Source organism: Canis lupus, chromosome 34, assembly GCF_048164855.1.
Source record: "Canis lupus baileyi chromosome 34, mCanLup2.hap1, whole genome shotgun sequence".
Lineage (NCBI taxonomy): Eukaryota > Metazoa > Chordata > Mammalia > Carnivora > Canidae > Canis > Canis lupus.
In genome coordinates this window covers 10769667-10790134 of record NC_132871.1, presented here as the reverse complement: position 1 = coordinate 10790134, position 20468 = coordinate 10769667, and the positions used below count along the sequence as shown (strand labels likewise).

General features: G+C 38.9%; 1 protein-coding gene across 5 annotated transcripts in view; it reads left to right on the top strand.

The window, feature by feature from the left end:
- The first annotated feature begins 8876 nt into the window (after nt 1-8876).
- The window catches only part of MTX2 (metaxin 2), a 66612-nt gene continuing 55020 nt past the window's right edge, over nt 8877-20468 (top strand). For 3 of the 5 annotated variants that reach the window (XM_072811468.1, XM_072811463.1, XM_072811467.1), the window contains exon 1: nt 16005-16107. In XM_072811468.1, coding sequence (XP_072667569.1) covers nt 16020-16107 — 88 coding nt within the window. In that variant the 5' untranslated portion in view covers nt 16005-16019. Of the gene's footprint in view, nt 9078-16004; nt 16108-19753; nt 19818-20468 lie in introns of those variants that run through there. The other 2 variants (XM_072811464.1, XM_072811466.1) reach the window with 2 other exon arrangements.

The window sequence follows — 20468 nt, the reverse complement described above, 5'->3', positions numbered from 1 at the left end:
GGCCCTCAATAAATGTGAAGTGCTGCTGCCCTCCCCCCAAAAAAAATACACTTCAACAAAATAATGACTAATAAAAGTAGAAAGATACATTCTAGTTTATCATAAGAAAAACATACAAGCTACTTATAAGACCTTTAAATTGTTATTAGATATTGAAGTATATTTTTAAAAAGATTTTATTTATTTGAGAAAGAGAGAGAGAGAGAGCATGGGAGTGCACAAGCTGGAGAAGGGGCGGAGGGAGAGGGAGAGGGAGAAGCAGACTGGGATCATGACCTGTGCTGAAGGTAGACGTTTAACCGACTGAGCCACCCAGGCACTCCTTTATTAGTACCTTTAAAATTTATTCCTTTTTTTTTTTTTAAGTCGGCTCCTGCCCACTGCGGAGCCCAATGTGGGGCCCAAACCCACCACCCTGAGATCAAGACTCAAGCTGAGATCTAGTTGGTTGCTTAAACTGAGTTACTCAGGTGCCCCTAAAATTTATTCTTTTTTTTCCTAAAATTTATTCTTTTAGGCATCATCTTTGCTCACTCTATATTCATCTCATTTTTATTTTTTTAATTTATTTTTATTTATTTATTTTTTATTTATTTATGATAGTCACAGAGAGAGAGAGAGAGAGAGGCAGAGACACAGACAGAGGGAGAAGCAGGCTCCATGCACTGGGAGCCTGATGTGGGATTCGATCCCGGGTCTCCAGGATCGCGCCCTGGGCCAAAGGCAGGCGCCAAACCGCTGCGCCACCCAGGGATCCCTCATCTCATTTATTTATTTATTTATTTATTTATTTATTTATTTATTTATTTATTTAATTTTTTTTTCATCTCATTTTTAAATACTGAGTTTCTTTGCTTTCCCTATTTGTGTTTATGTATGTGTGCAACTACACTTCTATAGCTATATTATATAGGCAGGTTCTCCTCTCTCAGATATGGGGTTCTATTCTCTCAGTTTAGCTATAAATCCTCTGGAGAAAACTGGATGAAGGCATCCTCTGTGGAGACATTGAATTCTCTTATCCTTTCTGAAACTGGTGAAAGGCCTTGAGTTTCTGCTACTTCAGTTTCAGTCTATATACAATGAATGTGCTTTGAGTGTTTCACATGCAGTAATTTTTTTTCATGAATTGGAGGAGTAGCCTGATAACACTACTAGTATTATAAATACAGTTTTGGGGGTGCCTGGGGGGCTCAGTTGGTTAAGTGTCTGACTTCAGCTTAGGTCATGATCTTGGGGTCCTGGGATTGAGCCCTCTGTGGAGCACTATGACTGGCCCCAACTCAGCAGGGAGTCTGCTCATCCTTCTGCCCAAACCAGCCCCCTTGCCTGTCCCCGTTTGTGCTCTCTCTGTGTCTCAAATAAAGCCTTAAAAAAAATTAATATAACTTTGAACCAAGCAGAGACAGATGTTCTTTGTCATTTTTATACTTGGACTTAGGTTCTCTACTGACAGTAAAATACAGACAAAACTAAATAGAAGGTCTAGATAAAATTCATATGGGTTCATGTGAATGACTGTGTTCAACCGTGAAGAGAGAAATATTCAGTCACTCATAAAAAATTTTCCAGAGACAAAATGGAAACCATTGCTGTGATTGGCAAGAGGTGCTGCTACTCCAAATTAGCTGTTTCTATTCCATTTGAGTTTCTGGGATACTGTTTTTAAAAAAAGGAAGCTGGCAAGTTACCAAATATTTCACACTGAAATTTAAACTAAGCAACAGCTTCAGATGGTTGCTTTTAATTTTGAAGAATTATATAGTGAAATGTTTTCATTTTATCTGGAAAGGAAAACATTAAGAATTGCCATGAAAAAAGGATATCGTTCCTCTTAAAGATTGTAAGACTTTAAACATGTGCCAAGATAAAATTTTGTGTTAGATAGTTGGAAGTTTTTGGATTACTGAAGGTGTACAGTAATACCAGCCCAAGAAGTTATTTTTCATATATCTAAATTTTAGAAAGGCATTTGGTATCCTGGCAAGGACATTTCACTCTGCTGAAGAGTTGTGGTAGCTATGGCAACATGACAACTTGAAACATTTCTTAGGCAACATTGCTTATGACTTTAAGTGGGTGCAAATATTCTTTCATAGCACTTGTTATACTGTGTCTAAATGGCTTGTTTGTTGTCCCTCTTTTCAACTGGATTGTAATTCAGAGAAGACACTGAAATTTGTTCACCATGTATCTCTATGATTTAGGTGAGGGCCCAGCATTGCAAAATGGGATCTAATAATGACTTGCTGAATGAATGAATGAATGAATGAATGAGTGAGTGAAATGAATCTCATTCTCTAAGGTAGATTCTAATCTGAAAAGAAGGCAAAGCTAAATTATCTGAAAATATTGGTGGCCATGTCATTTGGCATAATCTAGACGCTGACATGTTATCAGTTCACCATCATGGGAACCTTTTTCTCAATGTGACTCCAAGTCCTCAGGAGTGCTTAGGCCCATTTCTTTTTATCTTTTTCTTTTTTTTTTTTTTTTTTAAAGATTTATTTACTTATTTATGATAGACATAGAGAGAGAGAGAGAGAGAGAGGGAGAGGCAGAGACACAGGAGGAGGGAGAAGCAGGCTCCATGCCCGGAGCCCGACGTGGGACTCGATCCCGGGACTCCAGGATCATGCCCTGGGCTGAAGGTGGTGCTAAACCGCTGAGCCACCCAGGGATCCCCTTAGGCCCATTTCTTTACCTTGTTTTTGACACTCATGTTGTATACATTCTTACTTCAGGCTTCTGAATCACCACCACCAACTCTTTAGCTTTAAGGGTTATAAGGTAAAATATGACAACTCAGATAAAGTTTAAAACCAGTGCCAAACTATCATCAAAAGCAAGAGTGTCTACAACTGATCTACAAAATTTGCCAGTTTCCATAACCCATCATTAAGTATTAAACAAGAGTCGTCACACAATGAGATGTACTTGCCCATATGTACATAGTCTTATATAAGGACATACAATCAAACAGTAAGATATTTTGGATGTTGTTCTATCTGCCTGTGTTCTTATTATTATGAAGGAAATGAATCTCTGCTATGGAACACGGAGCTGGTCTAAGATAAGTTCTTGGCAGTATAATTAAGACTAATAAGGTCTATGTTTTGCAAGGTCTAGATGTAGACAGGTCAGAGCACTTGCCATATCAGTCACCTTTAAAGAAGTTCTACCCAGCATGATAAAAACATTTTTTAAAAAAATGGTAAAGGCGGCATAAAAATATTAGAGTTTAAAAAACAGCAAAAAGAAAAAAATCAAAATCCCACTCTGTTGTATTAAGGCTATCACATTTGAGAAAAGCTTTTTTTCATATACATGTTTTTGCATAGTTGTATTCACAATCAAGTACATTTCTTTTTAAATATTTTATTTACTTATCCATGAAAGACCCAGAGAGAGTGGCAGAGGCACAGGCAGTGGGAGAAGCAGGCTCCCTGCAGAGAACCCGATGTGGGACTCGATCCCGGGACTCCGGGATCATGCCCTAAGCTGAAGGCAGAGGCTCAACCACTGAGCAACCCAGGAGTCCCCAAGTACATTTCTAATTCTACTCTTTTTACTTATAGTATCATTCATGTTTTCCACATTGTTTTATTCACACATATCATTTATAGCTTTAGAAAGTACACATCCTTGTCAGCCAGCTCTGGAAAGGTAATATATACACTAGGGATGAGACAGTTCTGTGTAGGTTTTTTGTTTTGTTTTGAAAACCTGTAAGTTTACTGCTATAGTGATTTAGGGTTGAGTTAACTCACTATATTTATAAGTAGTTACTTTTACATAAATATAAGAATATAATATATGTCTATATAAATATAATTCCACTGAAGGCATTCTTAGCTTTTCTTCTTAGTTAACACAATCATCTGAATTTTGCTCCTCCAACCCTACCCCAGGAGCAGTAGTTAGGGCATCATTTACATTTTATTAACCCCTTTATGGACATAAAAATATTAAAGAGCTTAGATGACTTTTGTAGTTTTAAAACAAACTCCACTTTAGTGCTCCTTATCCTTCTTGTGGACCATGGTACTATGGTATCGGCTGCCTAGCATCTTTTCTCTCATTTTCCACCCTTGCCTGGTCAATCACTGAACCCATTCACTTGGACAAAATGTTTCATTCAAGGGTAATAACATCCAAGCAATTATAATTCTTCCCTGGGATTAATTTATGGAAATTGGGGCTGCCAAGCTAAGAAGATGTTAGGTTGGTGCTTTAGGCAGTTATTTTTTCCTGCCAGCTGGGAAGAGGTGTGTCTTTGGTTAGAAGAACAAAGCTGAACAGATATGAGAAGAAAGGAGAGTTCCTAGAGCTCTTCATTCAGTTTTGTGAGCCATTATGGTATATTTTCTACCACCATGAGGCAATAAACTTAAGCTTGCTTAGCTAGGTTTAATTGTGTCTCCATAATTTGCAACCAGGAAAGTCCTAAGTAATTCAGTTCCTGTAACAGTAGAAAAGACATTTATAAACCACCAATGAAAAGCACTCTCACTAGATTTAGTTATAAGACTCAGCTCCCAATAATAACATAAAACTATAAAAGTGAGACAACACACATATTCTAATTTGGCAGAATGTTTTGGAAATTTCGCATTTTATTTATTTTTAAAGATTTTATTTATTCATGAGAGACAGAAAGAGAGAGAGACAGGCAGAGGGAGAAGCAGGCTCCATGCAGGGAGCCTGATGTGGGATTCGATCCCAGGACTCCAGGATCACTCCCTGGGCCAATGGCAGGCACTAAACCATTGAGCCACCCAGGGATCCCCAAATTTCACATTTTAATTACTGTTGAAAACCAGTTAACATTTGAAGAATCTAGGCCCACTATAATCAATAGTGTAGATATTTCCCAAAGTGTAGTGCTGTGGTCAATATGCCTGCACTTCATTTGAGGGTATGCTAGCCTAATATATAAGATGGTGGGATCTGAAAGTGAGAAAATGATAAAAACTTTGTTCTGGGTCGATTATGATTTCTTAGGAATTAAACAAAATGGATGAGTTAAGAAATGTAAGGATGAATGGCTGCCACATTTCTGTACACTTTAAAAAATATCTTTGCAAACCCCATATATCAGGTCACTTGTAGTTGTCTACAGTTCCATTATTTTTTTAAAAAGATTTTATTTATTCATGAGAGACACAGAGAGACAGAGACACAGGCAGAGGGATAAGGAGGCTCCCTACAGGTAGCCTGATGTGGGACTCGATCCCAGGACCTTGGGATCATGACCTGACCCAAAGGCAGCACTCAACCACTGAGCCACCCAGGTGCCCCTACAGTTCCATTATTTTTAAAGAAGTAAAAAATGTTAACAGATGAACAAAAACGCTCTGGGGCATAACATGGTTAACTTAGTGTTTTTAATTGTATTAACACTTTATTTGAATTAGTTGAATTATCCATAATTAATTCTGTTGTGGGGGGAGGGGGGAGGACTAGTTTGATAAAAAGACCTGAATTTATCATTGTCAAGTAAGTAGAATAATTTTGAAGGAATCTCAGCCAAAATTTTATCTTGCAGGCATTTTTCAAAAAAAGAAAATATTTACATTTAAAATATTAACATTCTGTCAGAGAAAAATGAAATGTAGATAAAATGCCTTAGTATTTTAATGTTAATAAAGTATATATTCATCATGATAGCTTTGTATTTCCTATTTTAATATAGTAACATAAAATCTAGAGACATGAAAATATTTTCATGACAGTTTTGTAAGAAAAGTGATTTTATTAGGACAAACAATATTTTATTTTAAATAATTGTGTGATTATCCTTTTAGTAACATATGGATTCCCTAGCACTTTTGTTTTATAACCTCATCCTTAAGAATTCCAGTGGCTTGTTTTCTTGTATTTTCCTTAATTATGATCTCAAACAGATCTTCAGTTTTAAATCTGCCAGTTGTTCTAATACAGATGCATAAATACATTTATTCCAGTTGGTTATTTATTCAAAGACAGCTTGTTTGTGGATACTGTCAGGACATCTGCATTTTATTGGATGTAATTTTTAGTAATAAAGACCTCCCACATTATAGATTCTTTCCAGTCTAAATTAGCCTGTGTGGGAAGAAAGGAACCATCAGTCAGGGAGAAAAAGTGAATCCATATGGTGCTGATGAGTCTATTTCTCTAGTTACAATGATGAAAGGGTTGAGTATAGACGGTGCCCCCAGCAGATCCCGGTTTCTTTCTCAAAAGCTTGCTAGAACGGGGTTGGTGTCAGTCCCAACCTCTGAGCCAGCCCAGTTCATCCATGTGCCATGCATCAAGCCACAGACACCTAACTGAAAGGTTGAGGGCACATTCTTCTTTGCCTCTCTTCTTGCTCTGTTTCTCTCGCATGAATGTCCAGTCCCCGGATCTTGCCATTCTCCTTCCACTTTGGGGCTTACCTTTGCCCTTTGGACTTGTTGGATTTTGGATTTCCTGGTCCAATCCTAAGGCCTTTGTTTCAGGTTCCCACACAATCGCTATTGTATGGAGAAATCTTTAAAAAAAAAAATCTGTGAGTGTCAAAAAGTAGTAAAAGATTTTATTCCAGGTTTTATTTATTTATTTTATCTTTTTTTAAAAAAAGATTTTATTTATTTATTCATGAGAGACACAGAGAGAGGCAGAGACACAGGCAGAGGGAGAAGCAGGCTCCATGCAGGGAGCCGGATGCCAGACTTGATCCCAAGTCTCCAGGATCATGCCCTGGGCTGAAGGCAGCGCTAAACCGCTGAGCCACCCAGGCTGCCCGATTATTCCAGGTTTTAAAAAGTGACAAAACAAACTTGGTAATAGAACTTGAATAGGTGACAGCTCTTCACTTTTACAAGTTATACTAGTTCACTGTGCAGAGAAACAGGAATTGAAAGCTTTTCTTTCAATTGACATCCAATAGGGGGAACAGTTAATTTCCCTTGGCCAATATCATTCATGGGATGATGAGGAGGAAACTAGGCACAGCATATTCTTTCCTATTAGTGTTCTCTCTCCCAACACAAGCAAGGAAAACCTATTATTTTAACCTCTTATCAACCTCTTATCAATCTCAGCCAGTAAGAAAATACTTTTTCTTAAAATGTTGCTGTATATATATATATGTTCATGTACGTTTTGGGGGTAAATTTAAATTTAGTTTAAAAAGTTTCCAGGGCGCCTGGGTGGCTCAGCGGTTGAGCGCCTGCCTTTGGTTCAGGGCATGATCCTGGAGTCCCGGGATTGAGTCCCACATCGGGCTCCTTGCATGGAGCCTGCTCCTCCCTCTGCCTGTGTCTCTGCCTCTCTCTCTCTCTGTGTCTCTCATGAATAAATAAATAAAATCTTAAAAACAAACAAACAAGTTTCCTAGTTGCAAAAGATGATGCAACTATTGATGATTTATCCTTAAAAAACTTATTATTTAGCATAGTGGGTAGAACTGTGTCTCCACTTCCTCCACTCCCCTTCTCTAAAAAAGAGAAACAAGTATGTTCATGTTTCTAATCCCTGGTACCTATGAATGTGAGCTTATTTGGAAATAGTCTTCGCAGATGAAATCAAGTTAAGATGAGGTCATGCTGAATTAGGATAGACTCTAATCCGATGATTGGTGTCCTTATTAGAAGAGGGAAATTTGGACACAAACATATCTTCATCATCATGTGATGATGAAGCCAGAGATTTGAGTTGATGTGTCTATAAACCAAGGAAAGCCAAAGATTGCTGGCAACCTGCAGAGGCTGTAAAAAGGCAGGGAAAGATTTTTCCTAGAGTATTGAGAGATAGCCTGTGGATATCTTTGCTCTGGACTTCCAGCCTCTAAAATTGGGAGAGAATAAATTTCTGTTGTTTTAAGCCATTTATCTTGTGGTCATGTGTTATGAATTTCTCATCAGGGATAGGGGGGCTTGGGCTCACCAGATGATGTCTGAAGTCAGTTTCACTTGTAATATTTTTTGCCTCTAAATCTGTCACATATCCTGATCTTTCCTTAATCGTAGGCTTGTATAAACTGTCTAAAGAGTCACTTAAGGGATGTACTGTCTCCTCCTCTTCCTGCCCCTCATCCGTCAAAAGGGAGAAGAGTGTGAAACTTATCTTATTCTGCAGGATGAGCCACTTTTCGGGGGCCCAGAATCGAAAAGCAAACTCTCAGCTGATGCACTGCTCATGCCTCCTCTCTGCAAAGAACCTTTGAATAAAGGAATAAACACTACTGGTCGGTCTATGGACTAATCAGCCTACAGTACAGTGAAACAGAGGAAATTTAACGTGGATTTGAACCTGGGCTTCATTATGCAACCTGGGCAGGTAGTTTAAACTCTCTGAGCTGCTTTCTTTCTTTCTTTTTTTTTTTTTTCTTTTTCTTTCTTTCTTTTTTTTTTTTTTTTTCTGAGCTGCTTTCTTATCCATAAAACGGGGGCACCAATATGGCCTTACTGGGTTGTGGGGAAGATGACATGAAATCGAACGCTGCACACAATTTTTTTTTTTTTTTTTTTTTTTTTTACAAGGGCCTGGTACCGTGCGCTTAAAACACATCACTCGCCAGAGCGTCCCGGGTGGCTCAGCCGGTTAAGCATCCCACTGAGGTCGTGACCTCGGCGCTGGGAGATCGAGTCTCTCCCCCCGCGCGGAGTCGGCCCCTCCCCCCGCTCCTGCGCGCTCGCAAATAAAGAAATAATTCTTAAAAAAAGGAAAAAAAATTAACTTGGTTACAAAATGGGATACAGAACACCTCCAGGAGCCCTCTCTCCGCGCGCGGCTCTCCCCCAGGCCGGAGCCCGCAGCGGCCGGGACGCAGGCCCGAGGGCCCCGCCCACCGAGCCAGGCGCGCGCAGGCGGAAGTGCTCCCCCGCCGCCGTCCGCCGCGCCGGAAGTTCCTGGCCGGCCGGCGGCCACCTTGCGCGCCTCGCCGCCGCCCCCGCGCCCTGGTGCGCTGCGCCTGGTGGGCCGCGGAGGCCGGAGCGGGCCTGGGAGCGGCCGGCGAGCACGCCGAGGGCCGTGCGGAGCGGGCGCCGCGGGCCTGCGCGCAGCCGCCATGTCTCTGGTGGCGGAAGCCTTCGTCTCGCAGATCGCAGGTAGCGCGCGCGGCCTCGGGCTGCGGTGGAGGGGGGGCGGCGCGGGGAGCCCCTCTGCGTTCTGTGGCGTCAGGTGCCGAGCGCAGGCCTGGGGATACCGCGCGGAGGAGAGAGCGGAGGGGAGACGCTTGGCCAAGGTCACCCCGCAGGGGCTGTCACGCCGCCTGCCTTCTCGTGGGCGCACCTGGGCCAGCTCCCGTTGGGCCGCGAGGGCCTGGGGAGCGTGGAGGAGGCCGTGGGGCGGGGGCGTGGCCACGGGGCCAGGTACTCCCAGGCCTCCGTCTGCGCGCGCGCGGGGAGCCTCGGTCGTGGGATCTGAAGTTTAAGGGGATTTGTCCCTAGCAAGTCGCCCTCGCTTCCCAATGCCACTTCAGGGCGACCGAAATTCTTGCTTCCTCTGCAAGCAACACAGTAGTACTGCCATTTGCCAGACCCCTGGGACTCACCGAAAAGTCCTTCATATGTTTTTGAGAAACACCTTTGGTTGGATGGAGTGAATGAACGTGGCTGATGTAAATAGATTTGTTTTCTGTTTTCGAGGTTCTTATTTATCATAGTGAGATCAAGTATCGGGGAAGTGAGGAGACTAGGCATGGGTATTGTAGATGTGCTCTGACGGGCAGTCGTTAGTTTTAAATGGAATTAATCTTCACTTCCTGGCAGTATTTTCAACAAGAGTGAAGAGACACTTAACCAGGATAAATAGGTTACCTTTGAAATAAAGTAGTGTTTTGGAAATGGGAAGTGCTGAATGTGTCATAAAATTCGCCGAAATGTTTTTCATTGCATTGCATTTACGTGAAGGTACATTTCTTCTTCTTCTTTTTTTTTTTTTTTCCTTTTTCGCTTAAATACATTGTTTTCTGGAAGAGAGGGACGCTCCCACTAGATTACAATTCTGAACACCTGTTTGTTGGTGCTCAGTAAATGTTTGTGACCTGAATCAATGAATAATCTTGAGATTTCAAACAGTGATTATTTCTGTTTTTACATTTATGTTAAAAGTTAGATCATTGATTTAATTTCCATTTCTGCTATGTTCAAAAAAATCAACCATTTCACATTGTATGCTGATTCTGGTATACTGTATGCATGTGCCTCAATGTGTCATTTCTTCTAAAGGAAAAATTATGTCTTTTTTTTTTTTTAAGATTTTATTTAGTTATTCATGAGACACACAGAGAGAGAAGCAGAGACGCAGGCAGAGGGAGAAACAGGCTCCATGCAGGGAGCCTGATGTGGGACTCGATCCCCGGTCTCCAGGATCAGGCCCTGGGCTTGAAGGCAGGCGCTCAACCGCTGAGCCACCCAGGCATCCCTGATAAATGTCTTTTAATAAACTTTTAATAAGTTTGGAATTTTGTCTCAGTAAAATTTAAGAACTTCTAGGAATTTCATTTGTGTGCCATTTTAGCTATTTGTAATCTATTACTCTAGAAGGAGGTATTTAAAGATGAATAATTCAATAAATTGTTTTGGGTCAACTCCCAAGTCATAACACCACAAGAATAAATTCCAAATGAATTAAAAATCTAAATGTTAAATAAGAACAAAAACCAAATTGTAATAAAATAACTAGGAAAAATAAAGGAGATAGTTTTCAGTAATCTTGGGTAGCAGGGGAGGCCTAAGTTAGACACAGAATCCAAAATTCCTGGGAGGAAAAATTGCAGAAAAATTTGAAAAGCTTTATATGATAAAAGACATAAGTTTCTACAAAAATAAATGAAAAAGACAACAGGACCAAGGGTAAAGTATACAGGCAATTCACAAATGGGAAAATGTAAATGGACAATGAACATGTGAAAAGATGCTATCACTAAAAGATAAAGTTTACCATTTTGTCAGATGGGCAAAAATGAATATGATAATTTCTAGAACTGACAAGGGTATGGGAGAAAACATCTACCCTCAGACTGTTGGTGAGTCTGTAAATTATTGCTACTTTTTGAGAACTCAGTATAGCAAGATTGGTTAAAATGCCATCCTTTGACCTAGAAACTTTTCAGGGAATTTATCTGATAGAAATACTGGATCGTTATTTAAAGCAATATTTAGCAGTATTCATTATAGCATTAATTTTAATAGCAAAACCCCATAAATGTGCTATATACATGTCAAATTATCGTATGCGCACATTATTATAAATAATAGAAATGAGATACATATACCTGTTAAATATATTGGCTTGAAATTTATGATTATCTTAAGTAAAAAACAAGTTATAGGATAATATATATACTGTATGAACCCATTGTTGTTAAATAAACCCTATATAAACTTGTATGTATTTATGTAAGCAAAGAAAAACAGAATATTCAACTAATTTGAACTAGTAATTTCAGAGTAATAAGGGTGGAGAGTTGGTGGAGGGTAGAGGAACTACATTTTTGAATCGATCAAATTATTATAGTGAGAATATTTTGCTTGTGTAGTTTAAATGATTATAATTTTAAAATTAGAAGATTGTATTTGAGCAAGCAGTGAATAAGGGGTGGCTAAAATAATTTATAGGAAACAGTGTTTGACTTGTAAGTGACATAAATGTGACTCGGATCAATTCAGAGTATTTTATTTCTGGCAATAATATGGTTTTCTTGAAAGAGGTCAACCTTAAGAGATTAGCGATACATATCTATATAGTCTTCTTACACATACAATAAATAATTGTGAATGTTCTTAGAGTTGAGTGCTTTAATTTTTAGTGTATTTAACAGTTTGCTTAGTATTCCTTTCAGTGGGTGTGAGCTAACATACTGATAATTTCTTCTAGAAACATTTAGGGGTGCCTAAGTGCCTCAGCAGGTTAAACATCTGCCTTGGGTTCAGGTCATGATCCCAGGGGTTGAGCCCCACATCAGGCTCCCTGCTCAGTGGGGAGCCTGCTTCTCCCTCTCCCTCTTTTGCTCCCCCTGCTGTGCTCTCTTGCTCTGTCAAACAAATAAAATCTTTAAAAAAAAAAAAAAAAAGAAAGAAACATTGAAAGGCATTTTGCATCTATCTGTGATATTCTTGAGAGCCTCATTCTTACGGCATCTTTTTGGAAGACTTCTGTGAACTCCCCAGTTTAAGTGAATCGTTTTTGTCTCTACCAGTGTATTCTTCACCAAAATCTTGCATTTCTTACTCGTTACTGTATATCGTCAGTGGCTTACTCTCTTCATCGCCACTGTTATTTTGGTTCAGGGCTTTGTCATTTCTCGCTTGGATTACCATTGTAGTGTCTGAATTGGTTTCCATGTTTCTAGTGTGGCCTCCTTCCAATACAGTCTCCACACTGCAAGCCTCAGTGAGGTTTTGTTTATGTGATTTTGTTATTTTCCTAAAATGCAAACATGACTCCTCTTGTTTCAACACCTTCATTAGTTCAGAATCATCTGTAGGTGGAGTGAGGCATATAAGACCTGCCATAAGTTGATCCATCTCTTCAGCCTCATCTCGTCTCTCTTAAATTCTCTTTCTATACTTTGTAGAGTTCATCTTTGGCACACATTGTCCTCCTCCCGAAATGCCCAGTTTGTTTGGATAACTCTTGTTTGTCCCTTAATGCTCTGGGCACATTTTAATCCGTAAGTCTTTTTTTTTCCTGTCAAATGAGAATTTTTTTTTTCCTGATAATGATTATATGCTACATGACCATTGTAGACAATGAAGGAATCCAAGAGAATAAAATAACAATCAGCTAAAACCATAACAGCCAGATTGACTTGATGTTTCACTGTCATCATTAAAACTTTGATGACCAGAGCTGTCTTGTTCTCTGCACCTGAATTAAAAAAACAACACATAAATATAAAATGTACCTACTTTTAGTAACCTGTTTTGTCATATAATATTGAGATGTGTTTCCTTGTCTGCTAATGGAATCACCCATCACCATTTTCATTGGTTGCATAGTATTTCATTGTAATGAAGAAATCATAATTATCTAGTTTCATTTTGGTGGGTATTTAGTGTGATATTAGGTCAACTGGAGAAGCAGAAGCTGTAGGGTTTTGATTTCTAGCTCTAGCTTTCACTCCAACTCTAGCTTTGTATCGATGTCTCTACACACAAATGCAAACACACACACATACACACACCAAGGAATTAGCTTATGCTGTTGTGGCCAAGCTTATGCTTGGCCAACCAAGGACCAACCATATCCACAAAGTAGACAGCCAGGAAGGGGAGATCTAAGAGGAAGAAAAGACACAGGCAGCAGATACTGCTTGCAGTGTATGAATTCATAGGTCCTCTGTTAAAAGACTTCCAAATGATTAAATCAGATACACCCAGGATAATCTCCCTTTGGATTAATGTAAAGTCAACTGATTAGGTAGGGACTTTATTTATATCAGCAAAATCCTTCACAGTAGCTCCTAAATTAGTGTTTGGAAAACTGGGAGAAGGTATTTATATGCTACAAAATGACTGTTGCTTCTCCTTTGACTTCCTAGAGCCTGCTTTTCCCTGGGATTCCCAGAGAATGTCCCTTCTAGCTCACCATGATCAGAAACAGTAGAAAAGGAATTCTGGCAACTGTAGTTCAGTCTGGCTAAGTTGATGTATCCTAAAGCCATCACTGGTATATATGATTTTTCTCTGATGTGAGCAGTGCTTTCATGGATGTATTTGTATATCTGCGGAGTAGTTTCGTTGGATACATTTCTTAAAGTGGAAGAGGATTTTGTGTTTTTTAAAAATATTTTATTTATTTGTTCATGAGAGACACACAGAGAGAGGCAGAGACACAGGCAGAGGAAGAAGCAGGCTCCATGCAGGGAGCCCGATGTTGGAGTCGATCCCCGGACTCCAGGATCATGCCCTGAGCTGAAGGCAGATGCTCACCCACTGAACCACCCAGGCACCTCATGGAAGAGGACTTTTTTTTTTTTTTTTTTTTAATATTTATTTATGATAGTCACACAGAGAGAGAGAGGCAGAGACATAGGCAGAGGGAGAAGCAGGCTCCATGCACCGGGAGCCCGACGTGGGACTCGATCCCGGGTCTCCAGGCGCTAAACCGCTGCACCACCCAGGGATCTCTGGAAGAGGACTTTGAATTGTTCTTGTTACTTAATATGGAAAGGAAGGGTAGGTTATGATTTTGAACTCGAATTTTCTTAATTTTTAGGTTTTGAATTAATAGCTTGGATCTTTAGATGATATGCTTGATTTAGAACTTTGGAAGAGGGATAAAAATAATCCTGGATATTGAATTGTTTTCAAAATCTTTTATAATAGCCCGTGTATTTTAAATTTACATTTGCTTATTTATTTATTTATTTTTAAAAATATTCATTGATTCATGAGAGAGAGAGAGAGAGAGAGAGAGAGGCAGGAACACAGGCAGTGGGAGAAGCAGGCTCCATGCAAGGAGCCCGATGTGGGACTCGATCCCGGGACTCCAGGATCATGCCCTTCACCCAAGGCAGGCGCCAAACCGCTGAGCCACCCAGGGGTCCCCTGCTTTTTCTTTTAATGGCAAGATTTTCAGTACGTTATGTGAGGTTTTATTTTTTATTTATTTTTTAATTTTTACTGTCACTTGGGCATATATCCGAGGGGAGGGTTGAGTATCCCGATTTGAGCTGTGTGAGTATATTTGAAGCAGTCACTGTAGCTGAGAGGTTGGAGTACTGTGATGGACAAGCCTGACTCCCTTGCATATCCCTGTGCTAGGAGTGGCTCCAGGCTTTAGGGCTCCACAGAGCCACCAGATACAAAAGGTGAGAGATGCTGAGTGCTAAACAGCAGAAATCTCCCACAGTGTCAATCTTTTTTTTTTTTTTTTCTTAAGACTTTATTTTTAAGTAATCTCTACACCCAGTGTGGAGCTTGAACTTCCAGCCCCTGAGATTAAGAGTCACATGCTCCACGGACTGAGCCAGCCAGGTGCCCATCAATCACTTCTTTCACCTTTTTTTTTTTTTTTTTTTAAGATTTTATTTATTTATTCCTGAGAGACATAGGCAGAGGGAGAAGCAGGCTTCCCACAGTGAGCCTGATTTGGGACTTGATCCTAGGACCCCAGGATCATGATGTGAGTCAAAGGCAGACGCCCAATCACTGAGCCACTCAGGTGCCCATCACCTTGCTTTTATACTTCTGATGGACTTTGGAGTAAGTCAGACCTGGGTGCTTACTAAATGTGTGACCTCGGGCAAATTATTTCCTTTTTAAAAAAGTGTTAGGTTTTTAAATTGCAAAATGGTGAAGATAATTTTAGATTTTTAAAAAATGATGAGGAAACATAATAATGCTTAGCCTTGTGTCTGACACACTGTAAGCGCTCTGTAAGTGTTCATTAATATCATTTTTAGCTGTTTACCTGTTTTTCTCTTTTACCAGACTTTGCCTCTAAAGGAGTGGAGGTCTGTTTATTAGACATTGCCAAAACGTTTCATCCTTAAAACTTAGCTGGTAATTATCTAGTTACTGATAAGAGTAAGCATCCCTTTTTGAGCCACTTCTAGATGACTTAGATACATAATTGCTAATATTAGCAATTTGTTTTTTTTTTTTTTTTAGGAATATTAGCAATTTGATCCTGTTTGATAAGCAGGATATTATTTTTGTTTTATAGATGGGGAAATTGAAGCTTTTTTTTTTTTTTTTTTAAGATTTTATTTATTTATTCATGAGAGACACACAGAGAGAGAGAGGCAGAGACACAGGTAGAGGGAGAAGCAGGCTCCATGCAGGGAGCCTGATGTGGGACTTGATCCCAGGACTCCAGGATCATGCCCTGGGCCAAAGGCAGGCGCTAAACCACTGCGCCACCCAGGGATCCTAAAATTGAAGCTCCTTAAGTAATAGAATATAAAGGTTAGGAACCAGGCTGTTGGAGTAAGACAGAACTGAGTTTTTTTTTTTTTTTTTTTTTTTAAGGTTTTATGTATTTATTCGTGAGAGACACAGAGAGAGGCAGAGACACAGGCAGAGGGAAAAGCAGGCTCCATGCAGGGACCCCGATGTGCGACTCAATCCCAGGACCCCAGGATCACGACCCAGGCCAAAGGCAGATGCCCAACCACGAGCCACCCAGGTTCCTGACAGAACTGAGTTCTAAGCTCAGCTCTGCTTCTTGTTCTGTGATTTTGAGCAGACTATCCCAGGCTACAGTTTCCTTATTTGTGAGAGGATAAGATGTTTCATAACATTATTAATCATCTAGTTCACGGTGATACATGTTAGTTTCTGATACCACTTTTTATTGCCCCAAGAGCCTTTGAGGATGTTATATTTGTAATGCTATCCTATTGCCGTTTTTGGACAGTGTGTTGTCTGAAGTGTCTTTATTTCTAGTAACCCTATACCATCTTTCTGGATGACCTTATTACTTCACCAGTGCCTTGCTATATTTTAAGCATGTCAGTTAATTTCATCATACTGTAATTATTAATCTTTTAAAATCCGTACAATATCTGTTCTGTTCTTTATTTAGAAGCTCAGTAAACTATATAAAGAATAAAAAAAGACTTGCAATATTTCATTTATCTCATTGTGGGCATGTGGGTGCTTAATTATTTAAATTTATTAATAACTTCATTCTAGCAGTAGCATTAATTTATATTATGATCTGGAAAAGTAGTTTTACGGGTTCCACAGAACCCATATGTAAGCATTTTGAAAGTAAGTATTATCAAAACAGGCTGTTTACAACATTTTGCTTTTATATCAGTAATAAAGTATATTCTATTTCATCCCTCTTCCATGTATTTACTAGGAAATGTGAACTTTATTTGAGAGAGAAATTTATCTGGGGGGCGGGCAGGGGCAGAGAGAAAGAGGGAGAGAGGGAGAAAGAGAGAGAATCATAAGCAGCCCTGTGCTTAGCACAGAGCCCAGCTTGGGGCTCAGTCACACAGCCCTGAGCTGAAATCAAGAATCAGGTATTTAACCGACTGAGCCACCCAGGTGCCTGGGAAATGTGGACTTTAAAATCATCTAGAAGGGTACTAGAAGTGCAAAGAAGTAGAAACATGGTTTAAAAGTCCTTTGTAAAATAGAAGTGATGCTAAGTGATGCTAAGATTTATTGAGAATGTAGAAAGTGGTAGTCAAGCCTCTTAACATCTGATGGTCAAAACTCTTGTATATGCAAAACTCTTGACTATCTAATGATGATGATTGTAGCAGATAATTGAAAAAATAAAATGTGTTCAATTCTTTTGTTCCTGAAAATAAAGATATATTGTTAGTTTTACTTAGTATTCTGAGGATTCTCCAGTATTGAGGAAGGCACTGAGGAATCATTGAGAAGTTATTGAACTGGCCATCAATTTCAGAGAATCTTCTTTCATTCATACTAGTCATGTGAATAGTCTCATACTGTAGTGCTTATCATCCTGGCGCATGCGAAGGTGACAATGAAGAGACAGATGGAGAAGCAAAGCAAAGACAAAATAGGTTATACTTCAGAGTAGAGGCAAAGTACAATTTATTAACAGCAGTGTGGTTTTATTTTATTTTATCACACTTATATTCATGAATAGGTTGGAACCCAAATTCTCAGAGGCAGTGTTTAGTTGCCTTTTAGAAAACTTTGATATGATGTTAAGATCACTTGAAAGTTTCTGATCTTGAAGTCGTCCATAGTTAATCATAATGTGAGTTTTAATTTTCTTATATGCTTTGTTTTAACATTCCATACTCTGAAATTACATGATTTTTAGTTTTTAATTTAAAAGATTTGGTGATGGATACCCCATAAAGATTTGCTAGTCTTATTTCTGTGAAGACTTTTGAGTTATTAATAATAGCTTAAGCCTTCCATATTTGAGTGAAAATTGAAAGAAAATATCATCAAACTTTTTAACATTTTTCAAACATTTTTGAAATTTCTTGATAAGCAGTTATCAGATGGACGGAAGATACCAAATGAAGATGAGATATTAAATTCTGCCTTCTCATTTTTTGTTCAAAGACAGAAGTTATAATATTCAGCAAATCCAGTTACAGACATTTATGTGTAGAAGTATTTGCCTTGCCAGTAAGAGAAATGCATGTTTTAATTTTTTATTGCTTTGTAAATGATCCTCTATTCTTGAACACTTTTCTTATTTTTGTACGCTCTATAAATGAATCATGGTTTTGAACTTTTCTACATCAGTAATAAAAATGAAATTTGATTGGTTAGTGATAAAGACAGTTCTTTTCATAAAAACAATCATTTTGTCATGGCAATTCCCATTAACTGTAACTGCATTAGCAAAATGGAAACTGTAAAAAGCATTTCATTTTGCTTATACACTTAGCTATGTTTTTGAGCTGATTATATATTTTTATCTTTAAGAACTTTTATAAGTCAAAGAAGTTTTGGCATGACTTAATCTGTATTTGGATTTTCAGAAGAGTTTGTTGGATATACTTATTGCAGGAGATATAGTATCTTTAGATATTGTCATGGAATTGCCCCCATGTCATATTTCGTTACCTGGTCAAACTAGAGCACTTACTAGAACTTCATACAAATGAATTTTATCATTTGTTAGGTGGGAAGAGCGCCATCATTACTCCAGTGTTCTACAGGTAATACTGGCAGCTGAAGCTTTAATGATCTGGCTTTTTGTTGACCTCCTTTTCTTTGATTCGCCTTTACATTATAGGGGGATGTTTTAGCATCATGAATGATAAATTTCTGGTTTTCTTATTTTATAAATTAAAAAAAGATTCTGCGTTAATAATAATGTGAAAGTAAAAGCTACCTTCTTTCTTTTCATTAGACATTGTTATATTTGTAATTTTTGCCATTCATCAGTTTCATATGCTGGTTTGACTAGTGAATGAAACTGGTTATGTAATGTTAACTATGTGGTAATCTACATTTATTTTTAGTTGAGATTGTGAATTATTATTTTTTAAGATTTATTTACTTGAGGGAGAGAGAAAGAGAGCACAAGCAGGTGAGGGCTTGTGGATAGAGGGAAAAGGAGAAACAGACTCCCCACTGAGCAGGGAGCCCAATGCTGGGCTTGATCCTAGAACCCCAAGAACACGACCTGAGCCGAAAGCAGGCGTTTAACCGATTGAACCACCCAGGCACCCCAGGTTGTGAATTATTCTCGATGTATTTTCTTCTCAAACAGATTTCTCCTTCTCACTGTATATACTTGTACTGATTTTCCCATACTGTCATTTTGTGGCTGTTTGAAGAGGTAGATTAATTTTAATATTAAATATTTAGAAAGGGAGGTAATATTTTAGAAATCATGGAAAGCAGTTTAGAGATACATATAAAGTATGTTTTTCATTATTTACTGTTTTGGATTATCCTTGTATCATAGGTAAATGGCTTTACTGGTCTACTTTTTATTTTTATTTATTTTTTAATTTTTTAAAATATTTTATTTATGTATTCATGAGAGACACTGAGAAAGAGAGGCAGAGACACAGGCAGAGAGAGAAGCAAGCTCCATGTAGGGAGCCCGACGCGGGACTCGATCCCGGGACTCCAGGATCACACTCCAGGCCAAAGGCAGACAGTAAACCACTGAGCCACCCAGGGATCCCCTGATCTACTTTTTATAAAAAGATTATAGTAAGCTCTGAGTTTAGCTAGCATAATTAAATCATTTTTCTCTTGGATTCTTTTTTTTTTTTTTTTCTCTCATTTCCTGAATAATCTAGCAACTACCAGCAGACCAGAGTTTCTGATGGAGGTAAGCCATTGTAGTCACTGGGTTCTAAATTCTGAGGACTGAAGGTCAGGGAGACATGATGTGGTCAGGAAATAGGAGAGTGAGAGTTCAGAAAGGTAAATTTCAAGATAATGGGTTAATAAAATGGCACTGACTAAAGGGAGGGTGGAAATGTCAAAATCTATGCCTGAAGCAGTAAAGTAGAATTTATAAATGTAACATGGTCAGGAGTCAGTTTGGTAACTGATTTAGATGGAATTCTCAGGCCTCAGAAGGATTAATATTTAATTTTGTCTTTAATGATAGATCTGTGACTAATAGTAACTATCAAAACTGAGACTGTTCAGTCACTATTGTACTATACAAATCACATCACAACTGGCATGTAAAACAGTCATTTTATTATGTTCATGGATCCTCTGGGTCAGTTGAGACAAGTCACAAGAGAGATGGCTTGTTTCTACCTCGCAATGTCTGGATCCTCAGGTAGAGAGACTCAAAGGCTTGGGATCCAACAATTGAGGGCTGGAAACATCTGGAAGCCTCTTCACTCACAGATCTAAGAATTGCGGACTAGGAACTCAGCTGTGGTTGTTTTCTGGAATATTTATACATGGCCTCTCATGTGGCCTGGGCTTTCTTGAAGCCTGGGAGCCTCCGAGCAGTCAGACATTTTACTCAGTGCTCCAAAGGCCTGTGTTCAAGTTATCAGAGAAGATGCATCACCTTTTATGACCTTGGAAATCTTGAAGCATCACTTTTGCCAT